The sequence below is a fragment of the Palaemon carinicauda genome, chromosome 45 (assembly GCF_036898095.1).
Source record: "Palaemon carinicauda isolate YSFRI2023 chromosome 45, ASM3689809v2, whole genome shotgun sequence".
Classification (NCBI taxonomy): Eukaryota; Metazoa; Arthropoda; class Malacostraca; order Decapoda; family Palaemonidae; genus Palaemon; species Palaemon carinicauda.
Window position 1 is genome coordinate 17,337,635 of NC_090769.1, and position 18,347 is coordinate 17,355,981.

The 18,347-nt window shown below is 42.8% G+C and overlaps 1 protein-coding gene across 2 annotated transcripts in view; it reads left to right on the top strand.

The window, feature by feature from the left end:
• Nucleotides 1–393: 393 nt before the first annotated feature.
• The window catches only part of LOC137634933 (tRNA (cytosine(72)-C(5))-methyltransferase NSUN6), a 61,124-nt gene continuing 43,170 nt past the window's right edge, over nt 394–18,347 (top strand). The window contains exons 1-2 of one of the 2 annotated variants that reach the window (XM_068367496.1): nt 394–439; nt 7,370–7,561. Coding sequence is in view for 1 of the 2 variants with exons in the window: in XM_068367495.1 (XP_068223596.1) it covers nt 6,598–6,635; nt 7,370–7,401 (70 nt within the window). In the remaining variant the exon portion in view is untranslated. Of the gene's footprint in view, nt 440–6,442; nt 6,636–7,369; nt 7,562–18,347 lie in introns of those variants that run through there. The other variant, XM_068367495.1, reaches the window with a different exon arrangement.

Consider the following 18,347-nt stretch of genomic DNA (forward strand, 5'->3'; position numbering starts at 1 on the left):
ATGAAGCAAATTTTGGGAAGATATAAAGATGACATTTGTGACCTATGCAAAGAAGAATATAATAAAGATCATTTATTTGCATGACCAAAACTATTAAAGTTAAAGAACAAGACATTCGATTGGATATGTTGCAAATTCCTAGCAGAGAGCTGGGGGTATACGTAAGTCCAGCCAAGAATCTGAAAGAAGAGCTCAAACATACCATAATAGGTTGCCAAAACTGATAAAAAGGTATTATGCCAAATGAATTCTATGTAAAATGGGATAAAATTAAAACTTAAAATTATCATTATGGCTTTTTTATGGTCACAGGAAAGGTTCAATTTAGAATATTGGATATAATCTAAGAAGCTGTGCACCTCTCTATCAATAGTTAGAGTGCCTGCAAACTCATTTTGCACAGTGAGAAGTTAAGATTCCAGGGAACCTGTAACCTATGGTATTAATTCTTGTCTTGCTGTTGATTGAATTTTGTTGGGAAACAGATATTTTAATTCCTGCAGTAGGGTGTAAAGTGATGAAAGTGTTTTACAGTATTGAAATATTCATTGCTGTAATTTATTTACTGTTCAAAAGCATGCATACTAAAACCAAGGGGCTTAGCACCTATTTACACTAGAAGGAAATGGTGTTTTGAGCCAGCAATATGGAATATAATTTTAAAAACCTATATATAATTTGATGAATATATAAAGGTTGTTCAAGACTAGATCGATGTCTCCTTATGCCTGAAGAGATTTGGCAAGATAAGGATTAATCAAACGGGCTACATATCAATAAACAGTTTTAATTCTGAGACAATTTTGTCAGTTAAGAATCCATTAATACAACATATCAGTAAACGTGATTATTTTCCATAAGTATCGATAGTATAAACATTAAAATACTACAGTAATTTATGATATTTAGATAATCAAAGTCCCACTAAATGTCAAGACTAACTGAATTATTATAAGCCTTTTCCTATGTTTTATGACTCCAGCTCCATTGACAACATTTTACTGTATGGTATTCTTCACTAATACCAAAATTGATTAATGCACCACCCTTGCCCTTCTGCAAAATAACATTTTCTTAAATGTATAACAAAAACTTGAAAGAAATGAGGGATTTGTAGAACAGCGGAAGCAGCCACTAACTACTAGGAAAGGTAACTGGGGGTCGTAGTGGCCAGTAAAGACATGCCAACATAGGTTAGGCTAGGTGGCTTTAGGTTAGGATATATCTATTTGATAAAATAAAAATGGGATTGTACTCCCATTACCTCAATACCTGAGTAGACCTGTCTGACACACTTACCCCTTTCAAAATGAGAGAAGTTGGACGATGGAATAAAAAAAAAACAATGAAAAGATTAAAAGAAGAAATGCAGTATAGGAAAGAAAAAAATTCTATAAATAGTGAACTGGGTAGAATAAAGGCACCAAAAACTATCACAGGATATTTTTAGAGCACAAGTTCAAAGGATTAAGTTACGTATCTTCATCAAAAGCCTTTAAATTGTATCCATGCAGTATGTTATTTAATTCACTATGACCTTGCAAGATAAAACCCTAATACAGTATTATACAGTATATTATATTTTGATCACCTTCATTACATCTTCATAACAGTGTATATTTAAAATGCTCTTGGGGAAAGCATGGTTTAGCAGTAATATACCTAATATTAACCTACCAGTATTTTTTTTGTTCTAAATCCAAATTTCTTTTAGTCATACGCATACCCCAAATATCATCACCTGATAAAGGAAGAGTAGTAATGTTGGGAGAAGACAGTTGTATTACAAAATACCCTACCATAATCCAATCTTACCTAACCCAACCAAGGGATCTGTCTTGATCTCATTACCTATCTGGAGGCTTTAAAAACAATCCACCCAAAGATATTGTATCTTTTTTCATAAATCACCCTTATATATGTAATATATCTAACATATAGACTAACACCTGTAACTCAAACAGACAAGAGCTAAAGTCATAGTGTTTAAAAGACCAAAATTTCATTTGGGCTTAAAAAAAATAAGGTTAACTGGAATGGATTGCTTTTAAAGGCTAGTGAAATACTTAATTAAACTTCATGAACTAGCATTTTAAACAAGAAAACCTTGCTTGAAGGACAGATTTAAGTAGTTTATAGAGACTTCCACATTGGTTATTACTGTCCCATTACTTGAAATTCAGCATTTGGTTCAGGTGGACTTGCAAGAGCATCTTGTGACTTGATGCCGATAAAATTGAGACTGCAAAAATGTAAACTGTAATCATATGGGAAAATAAGATGTAGAATATGTAATTAAAGTATTATATAGCATACAGTACAGTAGTACTTTGGGTTACAAGTTTTGATTTATTCTGGGAGCGAGCTCAAAATGTAAAATGCCTGTATACCAAAATTTTTTTGCATGAGAAATAAAAGAAATTCAGTCTATACCTTCCCCATGTCCATAAATATGACAAATTTGGAGCTAATTTGTATTTTTCCTACTATACAAACCTGAGTCCTTTATATACGATAGTAAATCAGCGAAGCTGGAGAACACGACAGTTAAAATTTCATAACAAGGTGTAAACAGGTGACCGGTAGTTACCGGCTAGGAGTGGGAAATTCCCCCTCCTTGCTTCCTCACTAAGCACTCACTTTGATTGCAGCTGGAACATCCATTGGATTGACACTAGGTGTTGTAGGATGTGGTCTTCCCATTCTTCCTTTGGCGTGTCCGTGAACACTAAGTTCTGGTCGAAACAACAGAAGGGGGTGAGTCCCTTAAAAGGTTTGTCTATCATTCTAAGTTGAATTTATAATCCTCCCCTATCAGAACCAATGAGAGGAGGGTAGCTGTCTTGCAACCAGTGACTCTTCAGTTCCCATTGACGGGACTGCAGGTAGAGACGACCATTCAGAGCAAGACGTTTCAGAGAGGCCAGATGATCCAGCAATTTCTACCAGGGCAATGCTGTTGAATGACAGGGATAGCCATATCTCAAAAGCGAAAGGGTCTGTCCCAAGTTGGGAAGACTTTCCAACCAATCGTCTAGGTAACGCAGAAGACGAGTTCCATTGGTGTTTGCCCATGTTTAAAATAGAGTAAAAAACTCTGGTGAAAACTTTAAGAGCTTTTGAGAGAACAAAGCAAAGAACTTTGAATTGTTACATTCTGCTCGCTATGACAAACAGCTGTACTTCCTGGCGGCAGACTGGATTGGCATCTAGAAGTACAATACAGCTCCTGAAGTCCATCGTCATCGTGATGTCTAATGATCTGATTGTCCATCCTGAAAGAGGTTTGCAGAACCCTTGTTCAGGACCGAGAGGTCAATGACCAGCCTCCGGCTTCCAGATCTCATCTTTACAAAAAGTTTATTGAAGAACCCTGGGAAGCCGCCACTTTCCCGTATTCGACAATAGTCCTTGGACTGCGCTGAAGACACGCAGGTGTGCTTGCATGTGCCATCATTCTCTATCCCATGTATATCCAGGAGCAATAGGCTGAGTGCAACAACAGTCTATGCACATAAGCTGACCAGTGAGGGAGGTTGCGTGTAAATAGGAAGGAGAGCACCAGTACAGTATATGACTGCTATAAGTTAGATGCATGAATGGCAAAAGATAAGGAAGCACCAGCATGTGATTGCTCTACATAGGCCAAAAATTTTGACTGAAAGCACTAATAGAGGTGCTCCTATAGGATAGCGCTCTAGACAATGTGCAATCGATCATGAGCCGAGCCATTAAAGTTGTGGCTTACGATTGCAGACGTGTAACGATGGTCTCTAAAGAGTGTGCTAAAAACTAGCAAAGTCTAGTATTGCTTTAGTGGGAGCAAGAACTGGTGAGATGGAGCTACCATAAGAGCACGAGATAGCTACCCAATCTGCAATTGAACAGCTGAGAAAAAAAATAGTGTAGAGTGAAATATCACAGTCTCTTTCTTTGTCCTCGGTGAAGGATTTGGCAATATTGTCTCTCCCACGGGGAGAGAATCAGGAGGGACTTATGAAACTCCTATCAATCTATCTTCCAGGAGTAATTGTCTAATGGGGGAAAAGGAAGGGCAGAGGACATGTTCTCTTCTGACTGGCAGTGTGTACAAAGTTAGCCGACTGACTACGTGTATCTGAGGCCGAGGGATATACGAGGATCATGGAAGGTGAACTTGGTCTTTTGGGCCCCCTTCAGAGGGCGATTCCGATCTTTTGTCAGTCTCTCCTTTTTCACTCCTTGCCCCTCCCTACCCCAGGAAGACATACGATCATGACACCTTTGTAGTAGAATTAGTATCCTACCTATTTGCAGCAAGTCCAATTCTATCCCTTATTTTTAGCAAGAGAATATGGAGAAACCACCAGGGATGAGGAACTCTGACCTAAGACCACTGGAGGAGTTGAGGAGGAATGTGGAGGAAGAATGTGGAGAAAGAGGGGGAGCCAGGACAATCACCAACTCTTTGTCATCCAGAGGAGCATATTTCTGTCACTTAAAGTTCTCCAATGGTGGGGGTTTACGCCATCTAAAAGAGGACCACAATTACTTTGCCAACTCATTGTTAACCTTCGACAAAGGATATTTAGTACCTTGGATATCTTCTTGTGGAACTCAAGATATGAACAGGTTCTCTTAAAGAAGTTTCCCTCTGTTTTGAAAGCGTCAAATAAAGGTTACATGCTGTGAAGTTGTGCCCTGGCATGCTTCATCAGCTCTCCTCTTTTAATCGAGGAAGGTGGGTACTTCAAATGAGCGCACCTGATATCACTAGTTTGCAATAACCGAACATGTGCATGTAATTTTACACGCATGTTCTTATGAGAATATCTCTTCCCTTGGGGAGCGCGACCTAGCCGGTGTAGAGATACAAATACTTTATGTCTCATGCTCCTCTCCCCTTGGAGAAGATTAATCACTATGCTCCTCTCCCATTGGAGATCAATCATGAGAGCGGCTGTTACCAGTACCTCTTCTAGAATAAGGTCTGGATCCAAAGTTATGATCTCCCCAGGAAGGTAGAGAATACTTTCTGGTATTTACTGAAGATCCATTCTCTCTCTGAGGTGTGAGCCCTCCAAGGAAGAGGAAATTCGTTTGATGAAAAACCTCCTATCCTCCGAGGCATCAGGGAACTTGGAATCTGAATGGAATTCCGTTCTGAGAGACAAGAAGTTCCCTCCTGGGAAATCTTCAGTTCCGAGAGGATAGGGGAGTGTAAGGTTGACACAAATTTGATATGGGACAATTGGTAATTGTCATTGGAAGGAATTACTCTGGGTGATCTTGATCCGTGCTGGGTTCGATCAGGTCACCCAGAGGAGTACAGTAATCGGGCACTGAAGGCCATGTCTCCAGTACTCAACTCAGAAAGGTCTACTGAATAGACCTGTACTTCATAATTGTGATTGCGGGCTAGAGAGCGCATGCACTCTAGCTCTCGCAGGTGCAAGACCTCGTCTCAAAGAAAATACAAATTATGTTCCATCAAGGGTGCGTGCGGTGTAGGGGCATCTATACTAGTGGAAACAAAGAGTTAACCTACCCACACACACAAGTGTGTGCGTGGCCATACTTACATGTGTCAAGAGAGATATTGCTCACAAACACAGAGATCCTCCTGAAAAGAATGCTTCTAAATTATGGGCAGTGTACATGTGCAGGAGGAGGGCTTGGGAGGCATGCTAACACTAAACCTGTCTCTTCCCTTTGTGGGGAGAGTGCCAAGGAAAGGGCACGTGAATCCAAAGGATTGCATGAACATCTGTCACTTACTTAATGCTAGAGTATGAGCGTGTCTCCTGTTCGTTAACATTAAGTGCAACAGGAGTGTGCTGAGCACAGACAATGAGTGGTAAGGAGAGTTTCTAATCTCATGCGAACAAAGTAGTGCGTTCAATGGTAATGATGATTCAAAATCCAGCACAGCACACTCGGAGACATATTGCTTGTTAGCGCGGGCAACAACTGAAGGATAATGCCTGCATTTGGGAGGGAGACCTTGTTCCTCTCAATATCGTCTTCTTTCAACTTGTAAGGGGTTGGACAATCGGGGAGTCTGTCTGAAGGGTTTTGTCACAAGACGAAGATTATTCTCCTCCCTTGTTTTTAAGTCCAAAAGTTAAAGAAAAACTTTTAAAAGCCAAATTTGCTTAATCGTAAACATCCCCACAGCCACAATTACAAAACGCTTTAAAGAAGAGAAAAAAGTAACTAAAATGCCATGATCCTCTCATTGACAGTTGAATTTAAAGCGAGTCCTTGGTGAGCAAGCAAGGTGACAACAGTTCCTTGCTGCTAGTAACTACCAGGAACCTGTATACACCTCGTTATAAAATTTCAACTGCCATGTTCTCCAGCTTCGCTGATATTCTATCCTACTGTATGTAAAGGATGAGGTTTGTGTTTGTGCCTGAACAAACAAATATACATTAATTTTAACAGGTTATGTAATGGTGATTATTAAACATACAACCCCTTAACATCAGAAATGAATAAAAATGAATAATTCACGATGAAAAATAGAAATAATTGGCAAATTAACTTTCACTTTACTTTTGAGCAGAGTAGTGGCTAGTGTGAGGGATACGAGAGAGGAGGAAGAGGAGGAAGTTTATGCTTGGAATGAGAATCTTCCTCCATGAGAACTTCTGGTAAAATATCAGGAGTTATCTCTCTATTATTGTTCATTATCACTTACTAAACTTAATTTATGCTTTCTGGACACTTTGTTGTCTTTTTTTTTTACACTATCTAGAGACAAGTGCTTTTGCCTTTTATTTAAAATTGAAATGGCATGGAAATAAACGTTTGCATTTTCAGTTAATAGATTCGATGCTAGACCTGCCGAAGAATTATCTGGGTGAACAAGATGTAAACATAGCGTGGGTGACATATGGGCACTGCATGACTGCTTTCTGTGCATCAAATGATAAGTCTCGTTCATAATTGTCCATTAAATTGCCCATACAGCCCAAAATGTTTCCTAGCAAGTTGATATAATATTCATAACCCAATTAAAATTTGTAAAATTTATATTCCAATTTGCTCATATTCAAAGTTACTTGTATCCTAAGGTACTACTATACTGTGAAATAACTTACCTTAATCTCACCTACGAATCTATGTCCTAATGTGATTACTGTATTAGGCTTTTACAATTATAATAATTACTTTAAATATATCTAAACTAATTTAGGTCTTTACTTCCAACCCCAGGGATGCTTTTGTGCAGTCCATAATCATCATGAATGTAACCCAACTTGAGATGCCATTACCTGAATAAAGTAATGGACTTTGCTTCCCCTGGGAAACGTTGTACTGTATAATATATAAATGCAACTACTCCAGTCACATTTAATTAAAAAAACTTTTTTTGCCCAAACAGGAGCGTTGCTGTCATCTTTCCAACTACACTGCGTAAGTGGTCTACAGAACACTTTCTGGATGGCAGCTCTCTTTTAGTGATGTCGCCAGACTTCACGTGTACTGGACAGTTTGACTCCTTAAACACCATAACAATAATTTTAAATATGTCATCTTCATTATTTACACACCCTGCATCTGCATAAATACTACAGTACAGTATAATAAAATTGTTTGGTATTGCAAGATTAAATTGTTAGATTCATTATGATTAAATGCCATAATTTAGACTAGACTCATCATACAGTACCAGAGAAGGCCATAGGTGAAATGGATACAGAATGCTATTGACCAACCAAAGTAATTAACATTTGAGAGAGTCACAGATTTTTTTCAAGTAATATGACAAATTCAGAGATAATTTGTATTTTTCCCTAACTAATACAAACCTGGAGTTATTTATTTGGATTATCTTTTGGCGAAGCTGGAAGGTAGCCATTAGATTTAAAGTGCGAGGTGGCAACCCTGCCTAACACTTGAGCGGGTAGGCTGGGGGTGGCTGGGTACAGTATATACTCTCACAGCTATGAGGTACGTCACTTTTGATTGCAAGCAGGACTTCTTGGGAATAGGTGATGGCAGGCCAATTTATATAAATAACACCAGGTTTGTATTACTTAAGGAAAAATACAAATTATCTAAATTTGTCATTTGTTCCTATACTAACAAACCTTCCGTTATTTATTTGGATGACTCACTCTTAGGTGGGTGGAAGTACTAAGTCTGGCATGGACATTGACCCAGTTTTACCTAGTACTGTACAATATTTGACTGTGGTCTAGGGAAAACTTTAACATCTCGCTAAAATATACATAGTGAGTATAATAGCGGCCTGAGCAATTCAGTGCAACGAGAGTTTGTCGTCTTGTATAAACACATTCTGAGTTTATATATAAGGAAAACAAGAAGTTTCCCATTACTTACCTCACAGAAAGCAATGGGAATGTGGACAGCATACAAATTTATGACAAACTAGGCTACACATGGAAAGTGATAATTACCTGCAGAGGTTGAAGCAAGCTTGCAAAGGGACCCATGGTCCTGTACCCAGAGGGAGGGAAAGATGAAGAAAGGAAAAGCCAGAGATACTCTCATTCATCCCAGTCTCAACCTGGTAACCAATGCCCTCAACCAACTGCTGCTTGTCCATCAAGGAGCCTGAGGTATTTTCAACCCATTTGTTGATCTGCCACCACAGGACCGATAGTGAAAGTACTGTATCGAGTCTCCCGTGGGTCACGTCTTTTAAGTAATGGGCTGTGAAGGTAGTTTGTCGCTTCCAAAAGCCTGCTTGTAGTACTAGCAACACTGAAAAGTTGCGTTTAAATGCCAAGGATGTACCAGTTCTCCTGACATCATGGGCTCTAGGTTTTCGAGCCGGAGAAGGATCAGAAGCCAAGGCTCTTTCAGTCACCTGGCTTTTCCTAAGCTAACAAACAAAGGTGTTAGTCATGGTTGTGTTGCTGTAGTGCGTTTTGAGATAGTATCCCAAACTCCTCGCTGGGCATAGTAAAGACTGATCTGGGTCATTGTTTACAGAACAGAGACTCGCAATCCGAAAGGGCCCGAATCAACAGTCCAGTACCACCGGATCTCGAGTCTTAGCAATAAACTCAGGGACGAAGCTGAGGGTCACTTTCCCCATCCCCTTTATTGGGCTATGTCATACGAGAGGCGATGAAGTTCACCGTCTCTCTTTGCCAAGGCTAAAGCGAGCAGGAACGCCGTCTTCAAAGTGAGGTTTTGGTCAGTTGCATGGCGTAATGGTTTGTAAGGAGGTCCTTTTAAGGATCTGAAGACGCGAACCACGTTCCAAGGAGGAGACCTAATCTCTGACTGAGGGAAAGTGATCTCATAACACTGTATGAGTAAAGAAAGCTTCAACTTAGAGGAAATGTCAACTTTCAGCTTAAAGGCGAGGCTTAAGGCTAAGCGATAGCCTTCCACCGCCAAGATTGAAAGAAGCTTTTCCTTCCGAAAGTATACAAGGAACTCCGCTATTGTACTGGTATAGTGGCATCGCGCAGAGAGATATTCCTTCCAAGACACCAACCACAGAAGACTCTCCATTTTGCTTGGTAGACTGAGGTTGAGGACTTACACGAGTAGCAGGACATTCTTTTGGAAAACTTGTCGTGAAAACCCCTTCTGAGAGAGGAGACGCTGGATAGTCTCCAAGCATGAAGTCAAAGCAACTGCACGGTTCTGTGAAAGACGTTCACATGTGGTTGTTTGAGTAGATCTGGTCGTGGAGGAAGCTCTCTAGGTAGATCTACTAGAAGTTGCAGGTCTGGAAACCACTCTGCATGATGCCATAGTCATCATTATTTCTTTGGATGCTCTGGTCTTGTTAAGCAGTCTTCTCATCAGACAGAACAGGGGAAAGGCGTACACGATGTTGTCTCACCGTTGTTGAAATGCATCTTGCCATCTTGAGGGTCCGGGACTGGAGAACAGTACAGCAGAATCTTGCTGTTCAGACATTACGCAATACCCTAGAGCAATCATTTCAACCGTCCAGGGATCTGCCCCCTTGGATCTGCCACCTCTGCCAGAGGCGCTGCCATCCTCCCACAGGTGATAGGTGAAGAGGAATGCCATTCCTAATGGCAATGACCACCTCGGCCACTTCCCTTTCCTCCCTTCTTTCCTCTGAATGAATTGTTCCCTTTCTGGCCTTTGGACTGAAAGGGCCATTTAGACACCTTTGTAGGTCCTGAGGACCTAGAGGTTGAAGGCTGAGAAGAAGGTGCTTGCTGAAGACTTGGAAGTTCTACCATGGGGCCTCGATGTCGTGGGCCTATGGAGGAGATAATCGTTTGACAAATTCCTCCATCGTTCAGCAGCCCTCTCTATCTCCTCTGGAACGAAGAGAGAACCCTCAAGGGTGGAATTCATCAACCGGCACCTTCCACCTTCGGCACTTGCTTGTGGAATTTCCCAATGATGGTATCCCTTCTCTCGAGTATAGCGTTCGGCCACAAGTTGACAACATGGTGTGATAGGAACTCAAGAGTTTGGGTACCAGACACCAGGAAAGACTCCAAAGTCTTCCTGGCCGACTCCTACGGAAAAAATCATGGGAGTAGACCATGAAGCCCATGATCCTAACCATAGGTCAAGCCACGAAGCCGCCTGCATAGCTTACTTCATGCCTCTATGTTAAGGAGCTCAATTGCCTAGAGGGAGGCCCTCTGAGAGGAGAGGGTTTGAGCCGGAAGACCCTTTGTTAGAGACTCTACCAAAGGGTTGAGGGACATGGTGGAATGTGGCTCCCCTTTGAACTCGGTACTTCCTTTGAAGGACAAAAGAAAGTGGGAGAGAAAGAACCTGCCCTAAAGGAACTAGAATTTCTAGCTATATGGGCAATAGCCTTCCTTTTGGTGTACAAGCCTTTAGACCAGGGCAAAGCTGCATTAGTTCTGGGAGCCTTCTGGGTCTCGAATATTTCATTAAGAACCATATTATTACCTTCCTGGGTGGCGGTACCAGGAGTTGACAGCCTATTGATGGCTCTCATACGAGAGGACCTACCAAAAGGTGTGTTCCAACTCACGTCTCTCTTGCTCAGAGTGAAAGTTCGGACTAGCTGCCTTTGGAAGACTTTCATCATCCGTATCCAAGGGGTCGTCCACCTCCAGGCTCACATCCAGAGCCTGGGGCAGGTCAGGGTTGTCAACGGTGTCGATAGACGGACCTGCCACAGGGGACCTTCTCTGTGACTCAGCCAATCGAGCTTCCCTTGCCGCAGCGTTCTTGGGTTTCGTCTTGCTGTCTTTCGACTCCCTTCGCACAAGACGTTTCTCCGGGGTCGCAGAATTGGGAACTTGCAAGGGCTTCGAGGGACCAGCAGCCGAAGCTTTGACAGTGGGAGCTGAAGGCTCTTCCTCCGAAGGAGATAAAGAAATCGGACGCTGTTCAGGAGGCACTATCTCGATTCCTTGAGGGTTGAAGGGATGGACAGCCATCTCCCTGGGTGAGGCTATGTCCCTACTCGTCCTAAGGTGGATGATGTCAGCACGAGGTGATGTTACGCCTCTCATCCTTCTCTTCTGCTCTTAGTCATGGTTTCCCTTGCCTTACCCTAAGTAAAAGGCAGGTTGGCCATGTAAGAGTCAGAAGAGGGAGGGCCCTAGGCACAAGGTTGAGATGAAGGTGATCTGCATGCCTTGTCCAACGTTGGTCTCCTTCTAGGGTCTAGACTCTCAAGAGACGAACTCGAAGAGGACTCCAAAGGAATCTTAGGGGTAGCCCTGACTGGAGAAGTCGGAAGATGTGGCAGTGGAGGAGCCACACCCAGAGACTTCTGCAGGGTGGAGAGGAAAGAGCTCACCCATGAAGGAAGCTCAGAACCTTTAGGCAAGCCATGGGCTTCCCTTAAAGGTCCAGAAGGTCCCCTACGGGGAGTTCTAGAGGGAGCCTGCATCGACGCAAGGGAGTGTCTCTGCAGCAGAGGAACATGTTCCTTTAACGGATAAGAAGGGCGATCCTGGTTAATAGGGACATTAGCAAACATATTAGGAGGCTCCTTAAAACCCTCTGGAAAGGGTCTGGGCCTGCTGCTGGAGGTAGTAGAAGCCAGAGGCAGAGGGGAGGTGATGGTACCGGACTTGGTCGCGGTTCCGACGCATCTGCTCATGAATTGCTCACGGAAATCACTAATTTGCATGCAAAATTGTGAGTTTCACAAGACAATGGGCACGATTCACGAGTATTAGTGCTTGCAACGGGAGCACTAGAAACCATGCTGGAAGAGGAAGGTCTAACACATTCTTGCTGCAGCAAAGAAGCACCTAGCTCACGAACATGAGCGTTGGCCTCTCGAACGTGAACGTCAATCTCGCGATCGCGAGCGTCGTCCTCGTGATCTAGATCATCGAGATCTAGAACGCAAGCGACTGGACCTGGGTCTAGACTGGGATGCTCATGATCGTGCAGAGCGAGATCGCGAAACTTCTCCTCGTGAAGAGGAACGACTCCAAGGATAGAATAGAAACCGATGGTCTTGTGAGCATGAAGCTCTAGAGCAATAACTTCTTCCAGAAAAAGAGCATTCGGATCGTGATGACCTATGATCCAGATGATCTTCCGATCGTCGCAAATGACGATCAGAAGTGTCCCAAAGGACAAGGAGATGGCGAGGCTTGTCTTTTCACGCTGCTGGTGGGAGGAGCACTGGTCTCAGGAAGATCATCACCTGCAACCGACAGGTTCTTGTAGGAGGAAACAGAAGGTTGAAGGCTACAGAACGATAAGGTCCTAGGATGGCAAGTAGGGTTGTCGTCAGCAGGAGGCCGTTGGAGGGGCGAACGCAAGCGATCGCCTCGTACGTGCATGGAAGGTCCAGGAGAGGGCAACTGTATAAAAATTCTAATTACTTTAGAATTATAATATATTTCAAATAGTTCTGTAAAGTCTTCATTTTTTATTTATTTATCCTTTTAACACAGAATGACCATTTCGTTCTAATTACTTGGCCTCCTGTCTCAATTCAATATTTCACAGTAGATTTAAATCTTTATATTTCTGGCCTAACTTATTCATTTAAGGTTCACTTCGAGAACGAAGTGGCATTTACGATTGTTTATTGTTAAGAACGATTACTGCCCCGTTTTTCTTTACCGTAGAGGTAAGGTGGAAGAAGACGAGGGGCAATGTATGTGTCTGTAACGGACAAAGTCAACATATCCATTGGAGACTCGTCCTAAAGTATTAACTGGCAAAAGAAGATTGCGCCGTAACATGTAGCTTGAGAGGACGTTTACACTGTAGTTTATTGAAAGTTCGTAAACGTTAACCTCTACAGCCTAATCACTTATGGCCAGATATTGTCCAGCACATTTCTTGTAGGACGTCTTCATTTTCTACTAACATCTACATCATGGACAAAAAATCAAGAATTTGGAGGATTCCTGCTGCTGCTACTTCTCGTTCCTGCTGACCTAAATCACTCCAAAGATTATACTTATGACTTGCAGTGGGTTATAACTCAAGTCACAAGTTTGTGTAATTTGTTGATAAATCATTTTGAACCACTTAAATTTGATTACCATCTTATATATAAAGATGTTTCCTGTTTATTTCTCTTTGTGTAGGTTGGTGATCTTTTTCAAGAGTTGGTTTTAAGGGGCACATTTTCCTTAAAGAACCTGCTTTACCAGTTGGCCAAGGACATGGTTTAATTAAAAAAAAAAAAAATAGATAAAGCCTAGTTTTATTTTTAGCCTTTTTATTTTGGTTAATTTTTTAAAAGATCATTAAAACCTTATACAACTTCCTGAAAGCGACAGATTGACTTCGCACAGCTCCAAAGTATGAGATGTTGAAGGCTCTGGAAAAGGGTCCTTCCTGGCACCGGGCTAAAGGAGACACATTAGTTCCTCCTTCGAAGGGGGTCCAGATACCCTTAAGTTTGGTCACACCTGCAACACATCTGAAAGGACGAATGGCTCCCCAGTGGCTGGAGGTGAAGTTGTTCCTCTAGGGGAAGCAACTAACCGCCCAGTACCATGGGGTTGCCAAGGAGTTAGTCGGTCTGCGCTCCTGCTCGATTGTCCCTCGGAAGAGCGCGAGCCAGAAGGAGCTTTTGAAAGAGATTTGGGGGTTTGAGAGGAAGAAGAACGCACTTTCCTCGCCCCTGAGGAAGAAAGATTGCACTTAGCCACCTTTTTTTTTAAGTCGTCCAAATTTCTCCTACTGGGAGGCAGACCACTCTCTACACTCTGTCCAGGGAGAACCTTGCTCGCAACAATGCCCTCTACACAAAGGACACAGAGAGTGCGGGTCGGTATCCAGCGATAACATGAAGTTACCGCATACACCACCCTCGCGTCCAGGACAGGTCTGCATGAAGGCGATCCGAAGAAATCCCACACACCTGAAAAGAAAAAGCAATTAAAGATGTTCAATGACAGCCTTGGGAAGAGAGAGAGGAGACGTCCACTCTCTACCGAGCCAAAAGAAAAGGTGACGTACCTCACAGCTGTGAGAGTATATATGGAGGTGCTGGGTATCCCCAGCCATCCCCAGCCTATCCGCTCAAGCAGTTAGGCAGGGTTGCCACCTAGCACTTCAAGCCTAATGGCAACCTTCCAGCTTCGCCGAAAGATAATCCAAATAAAGAATGGAACTGTATTTTTCCTAACTATACAAACCCAAGTCCTTTATAAGGGAGTAGGTTTTCAGCGGAAATGATATGGCTGTTAAAATTTATTAAGGTTACAGTAGTAAAAATGGAAGATGGCGGTAGAGCCCCACTCACCAGACAGGTCACCGAGCTCTCACTTTGGGCTTAAAGGACTTGGGTTTGTGTACTGTATACAGTAGTGGGGATTAATACAAATTACTTTAAAAATCTATTTTTTTCTCCACGAATACAAACCTTTGTCCTTTAATAAAGAGAGGGCAGGTTTGGTCGGGGATCGGGCTCTTCATTCATACGGGTTATTCAAATCTCAAGATGTTAAAAAGAACTAGTGTAACAAGCTTTAAATATACAGTATAGAAATAGACCTAATGCACAAAAACAAAAAAAAATATCCATTGTAACAGTTTACAAACCTCTGAGAACAAATACCAGTTTCTTCTTTGAAGAATTCAGTGTATTGTAATCATAGAGATGATTATCATGAAAAAAAAAATAAGTTATTTGTAGAGACTTCAATCTTTGGATGGAGGAAACGTCAAATCATGATGCTTCAGCATTTAGTGAGTTATTGGAATCATATCAATTGGTGAATGAGGTTGACTGTGCAACTTCATTGACTGGGCATACGTTGGCCCTTGTTTTAAGTGATGGAATGAATATTACTGTATTTGATATAAATGTAGAATATAAATGTAGAAGAGAAGTGAACTATCTCTCCAGTGCACAAACTTATGTTTAGACTACCTCTACAGAAACACGTGGAGGTGAAGAAAATAAACTTTCAACATAAAAATCAAACTTCTCTCCTTTGTATTCATAGAAAAAGTTACAAAGGATATAATCATGATAACCATGAGTAAAAGTGAATATGATGCCATGTGTCCAATGATGGAAAAGACTATAACTGTTAAAGACCAATCTCCTTGATTTGATGGGGAGACTTTGGAGAGAAAGAGGGAAAAAAGACGTGAAGAAAAAAGTGGCCGAAGAAGGAAGCTTTGGGAACCAAGAGGAGGTAGGCTGGGCAGGTTTCTCCCACGAGGAAGACTGCAAAGGCAAAGATGTAAAGAGGCATCTCTTTGCCAACGGAGCAGGAGCCCCCTGAAGGCGGAGAGGAAGACGAACACGACGAGGTTTTCTGCCACCAACATGATGTTGAAGAGCAACTGCTGGATCAGATAACTGACCATCAGAAGGCCTCTGAAAAGGAGTCTCTCCGAGTGTCCATTCACTAGAAAGGAAAAGTGGAACACTTCCAGGAGAGACATACCTCAGACTTTCTCTCCCCCCCCCCCCCCCCACCCGGAAGGATGTTTGTCAGAGGAAGGAGCGCAGACCTGGCCGGCGGCGGCAGATGAAGCAGAACACGCAGCCACAGGAAACGCTGGCAGGGCAGCAGATGAGACCTCCAAAACTTCTACATCGACTAAGGTCAAGGGGTCAGCGTCTGACGCTGACGATCCTTGCAGGGAAGACCGCTCAGCAGGAAGGTCTCTGGAAGGACTCCGAAGAGGTGTCTCTATGTGTGGTCTCTCTTGCGAACGAGAGGTGATCACCTGCAGGAGAGACAACAGGGATGATGAAGGGAAGTTCACTGGAAGGGAGAAACAGTGGTCATTTGTTCTGACACTAAACAAACCTTATGCCATCTAATATTGATGACTCGCCCATTAGGAGGGTGGTACTGTAGTCCGACCTATGGCTTGGTCATTGACCCAGGTTCCTTTGTAAGCATCCACCAACTGGCGTCTTCCTCTTCCTTTCCTCCTGCCTCTGCTATGTCCTTGGCTCTGGCAGGCAGGGAAAGACTGTGGTTTCTTGAGGATAGATTGCTGTGGCTGCAATCCTTCTCACTGGGATGTCATCCAGGCTGTGAGAACTGTCCCACTGGCTTAGACTGTCCTGACACAGAAGGTTGTGGCTAACAAATGGGGACAGCCCTCTATATAAGAGAGTCCTGTGTCTTCTTCCTCCATCTCTTGGTGGTTGCTGTGACAGCTGCTGGTGGAAACAGGAACAGCTCTCTAAGGGAGGAGTTGTGAAGGTGCAAACCCTCTCTCCGACTGATGCGTTGCAACTTGGAGGTCACGGCTTTGCGGCGCTTTAGAACCCAATTGGCCGACTAGTTGCCCGCCTGGTGCATGAGAAACTTGACTGCTCTTGCACCTGTCAGCACAGCCTGCCTGGTGCATGAGGAACTTGACTGCTCTTGCACCTGTCAGCACAATGTCTTCTAGCACCTGCATCTTCTTCCACCTGCATCTTCTTCAAGTCAGTTAAGTTCTTAGTATCAGTTAGGTATCCAACCATACCTGACCAATGGTCGATTTAAGAGGCCGCCTGTAAGGTGTTCATGGCCATGGCCTCTATGGTATATGCTTCTGTTTGTGAAAGAGACTGGAGCCGTTGCAAAGTGAGTGCAGAGACAGCTGGTTCCAACGGCAGCAGAGATGGAAACGTCTCGACTGTCCTGTAATAATTCTTAAGGAGTCTTTGTCTCCTGAGACCTAATGTTTTAACTTGTCCAGGACATCCTTGACCAGGACTGACCATGGAAGCTCCAGGCAAAGTTTGGCATTGGAGGGAGCGGAAAGAGAACGTTGAAAGAAGCCTTCTTGCTCTTAAGAGAAGCAGCTAAGGCTTCACCAAGTATATTAACAAAACGGATGTTCCTAAAGACTTTGAAAACCGTAGATTCCAACTCTCCTTCCTCTGTTGTCAGTGTCTTGGGGTCCGTACGTGCCACCTCTCTTACTTGAGTGTCCCCTGGGAGGCACTAGAGAAAAGTCCGATGAAAAAGTCCCAGGGCTGGAAAAAGCAGCCTGGGCATTCTTCGACTTCCTCGCAGAAGAATACCTCTTATGCTGCTGCTTCTTCCTTCTGCCAAACTTCTCCCACTGGGAGGATGCCAATTCCAGACACTGATCACAAGGGAAGGGCTGGAAACACACATGGCCTCTGCAGGACTGGCATAGCCTGTGAGGATCTACCTCAATACTAGTCATAAAAGTACCACAAGTACTCCAGGGCGTCTGCATCATCAGGATCATGATGAAGAAGCAGCCGTGCAACATATACACTGGAAAGAAAAGAGAAAAAGTAATTAGAAAAAACTGCCAAATATTCCAGTCAGAGAAAGATGCCTGTCTTCTTGACCGGCTGAAATCAAAGTGAGTTGACAACGAGCTAACGGGGCAGTGGTTGCCTTCCCGCTACCGACAAGAAAAACACCAGTTGGTTGTTTACACCTCACTTTAAGTTTTAACTGCCGTACTCCAGCGTAGCTGTTACCATTCTCCTACTGTAATGGACGATGGTTTATATTCGTACATTATAAGAACAAACTACTGTACCTTCCAAAAATGGAGTTTTTATGATAAAATGATATTTTGATTATAAAATAAATTTTTGAATATACTTACCCGGTGAATATATAATAGCTGACGTCTCGGACGGCTCGACAGAAACACAAAAACTCGCGAGCGATCGCCATGAAGGTTGCGGGTGTGCCCACCAGCGCCGACTATCGGCCAGATACCGCATATACTTGTAAACAGCTCCAGTTCTTCTCATTCCGCTGGGTCTCTATCGGGGAGGAAGGGAGGGCCTTTAATTTATATATTCACCGGGTAAGTATATTCAAAAATTTATTTTATAATCAAAATATCATTTTTAAATATTAAACTTAGCCGGTGAATATATAATAGCTGATTCACACCCATGGTGGTGGGTAGAGACCAGTATTAATACAATAAAGGCGTATATGCTTAGAGTTTTTGACAGTTATATCATA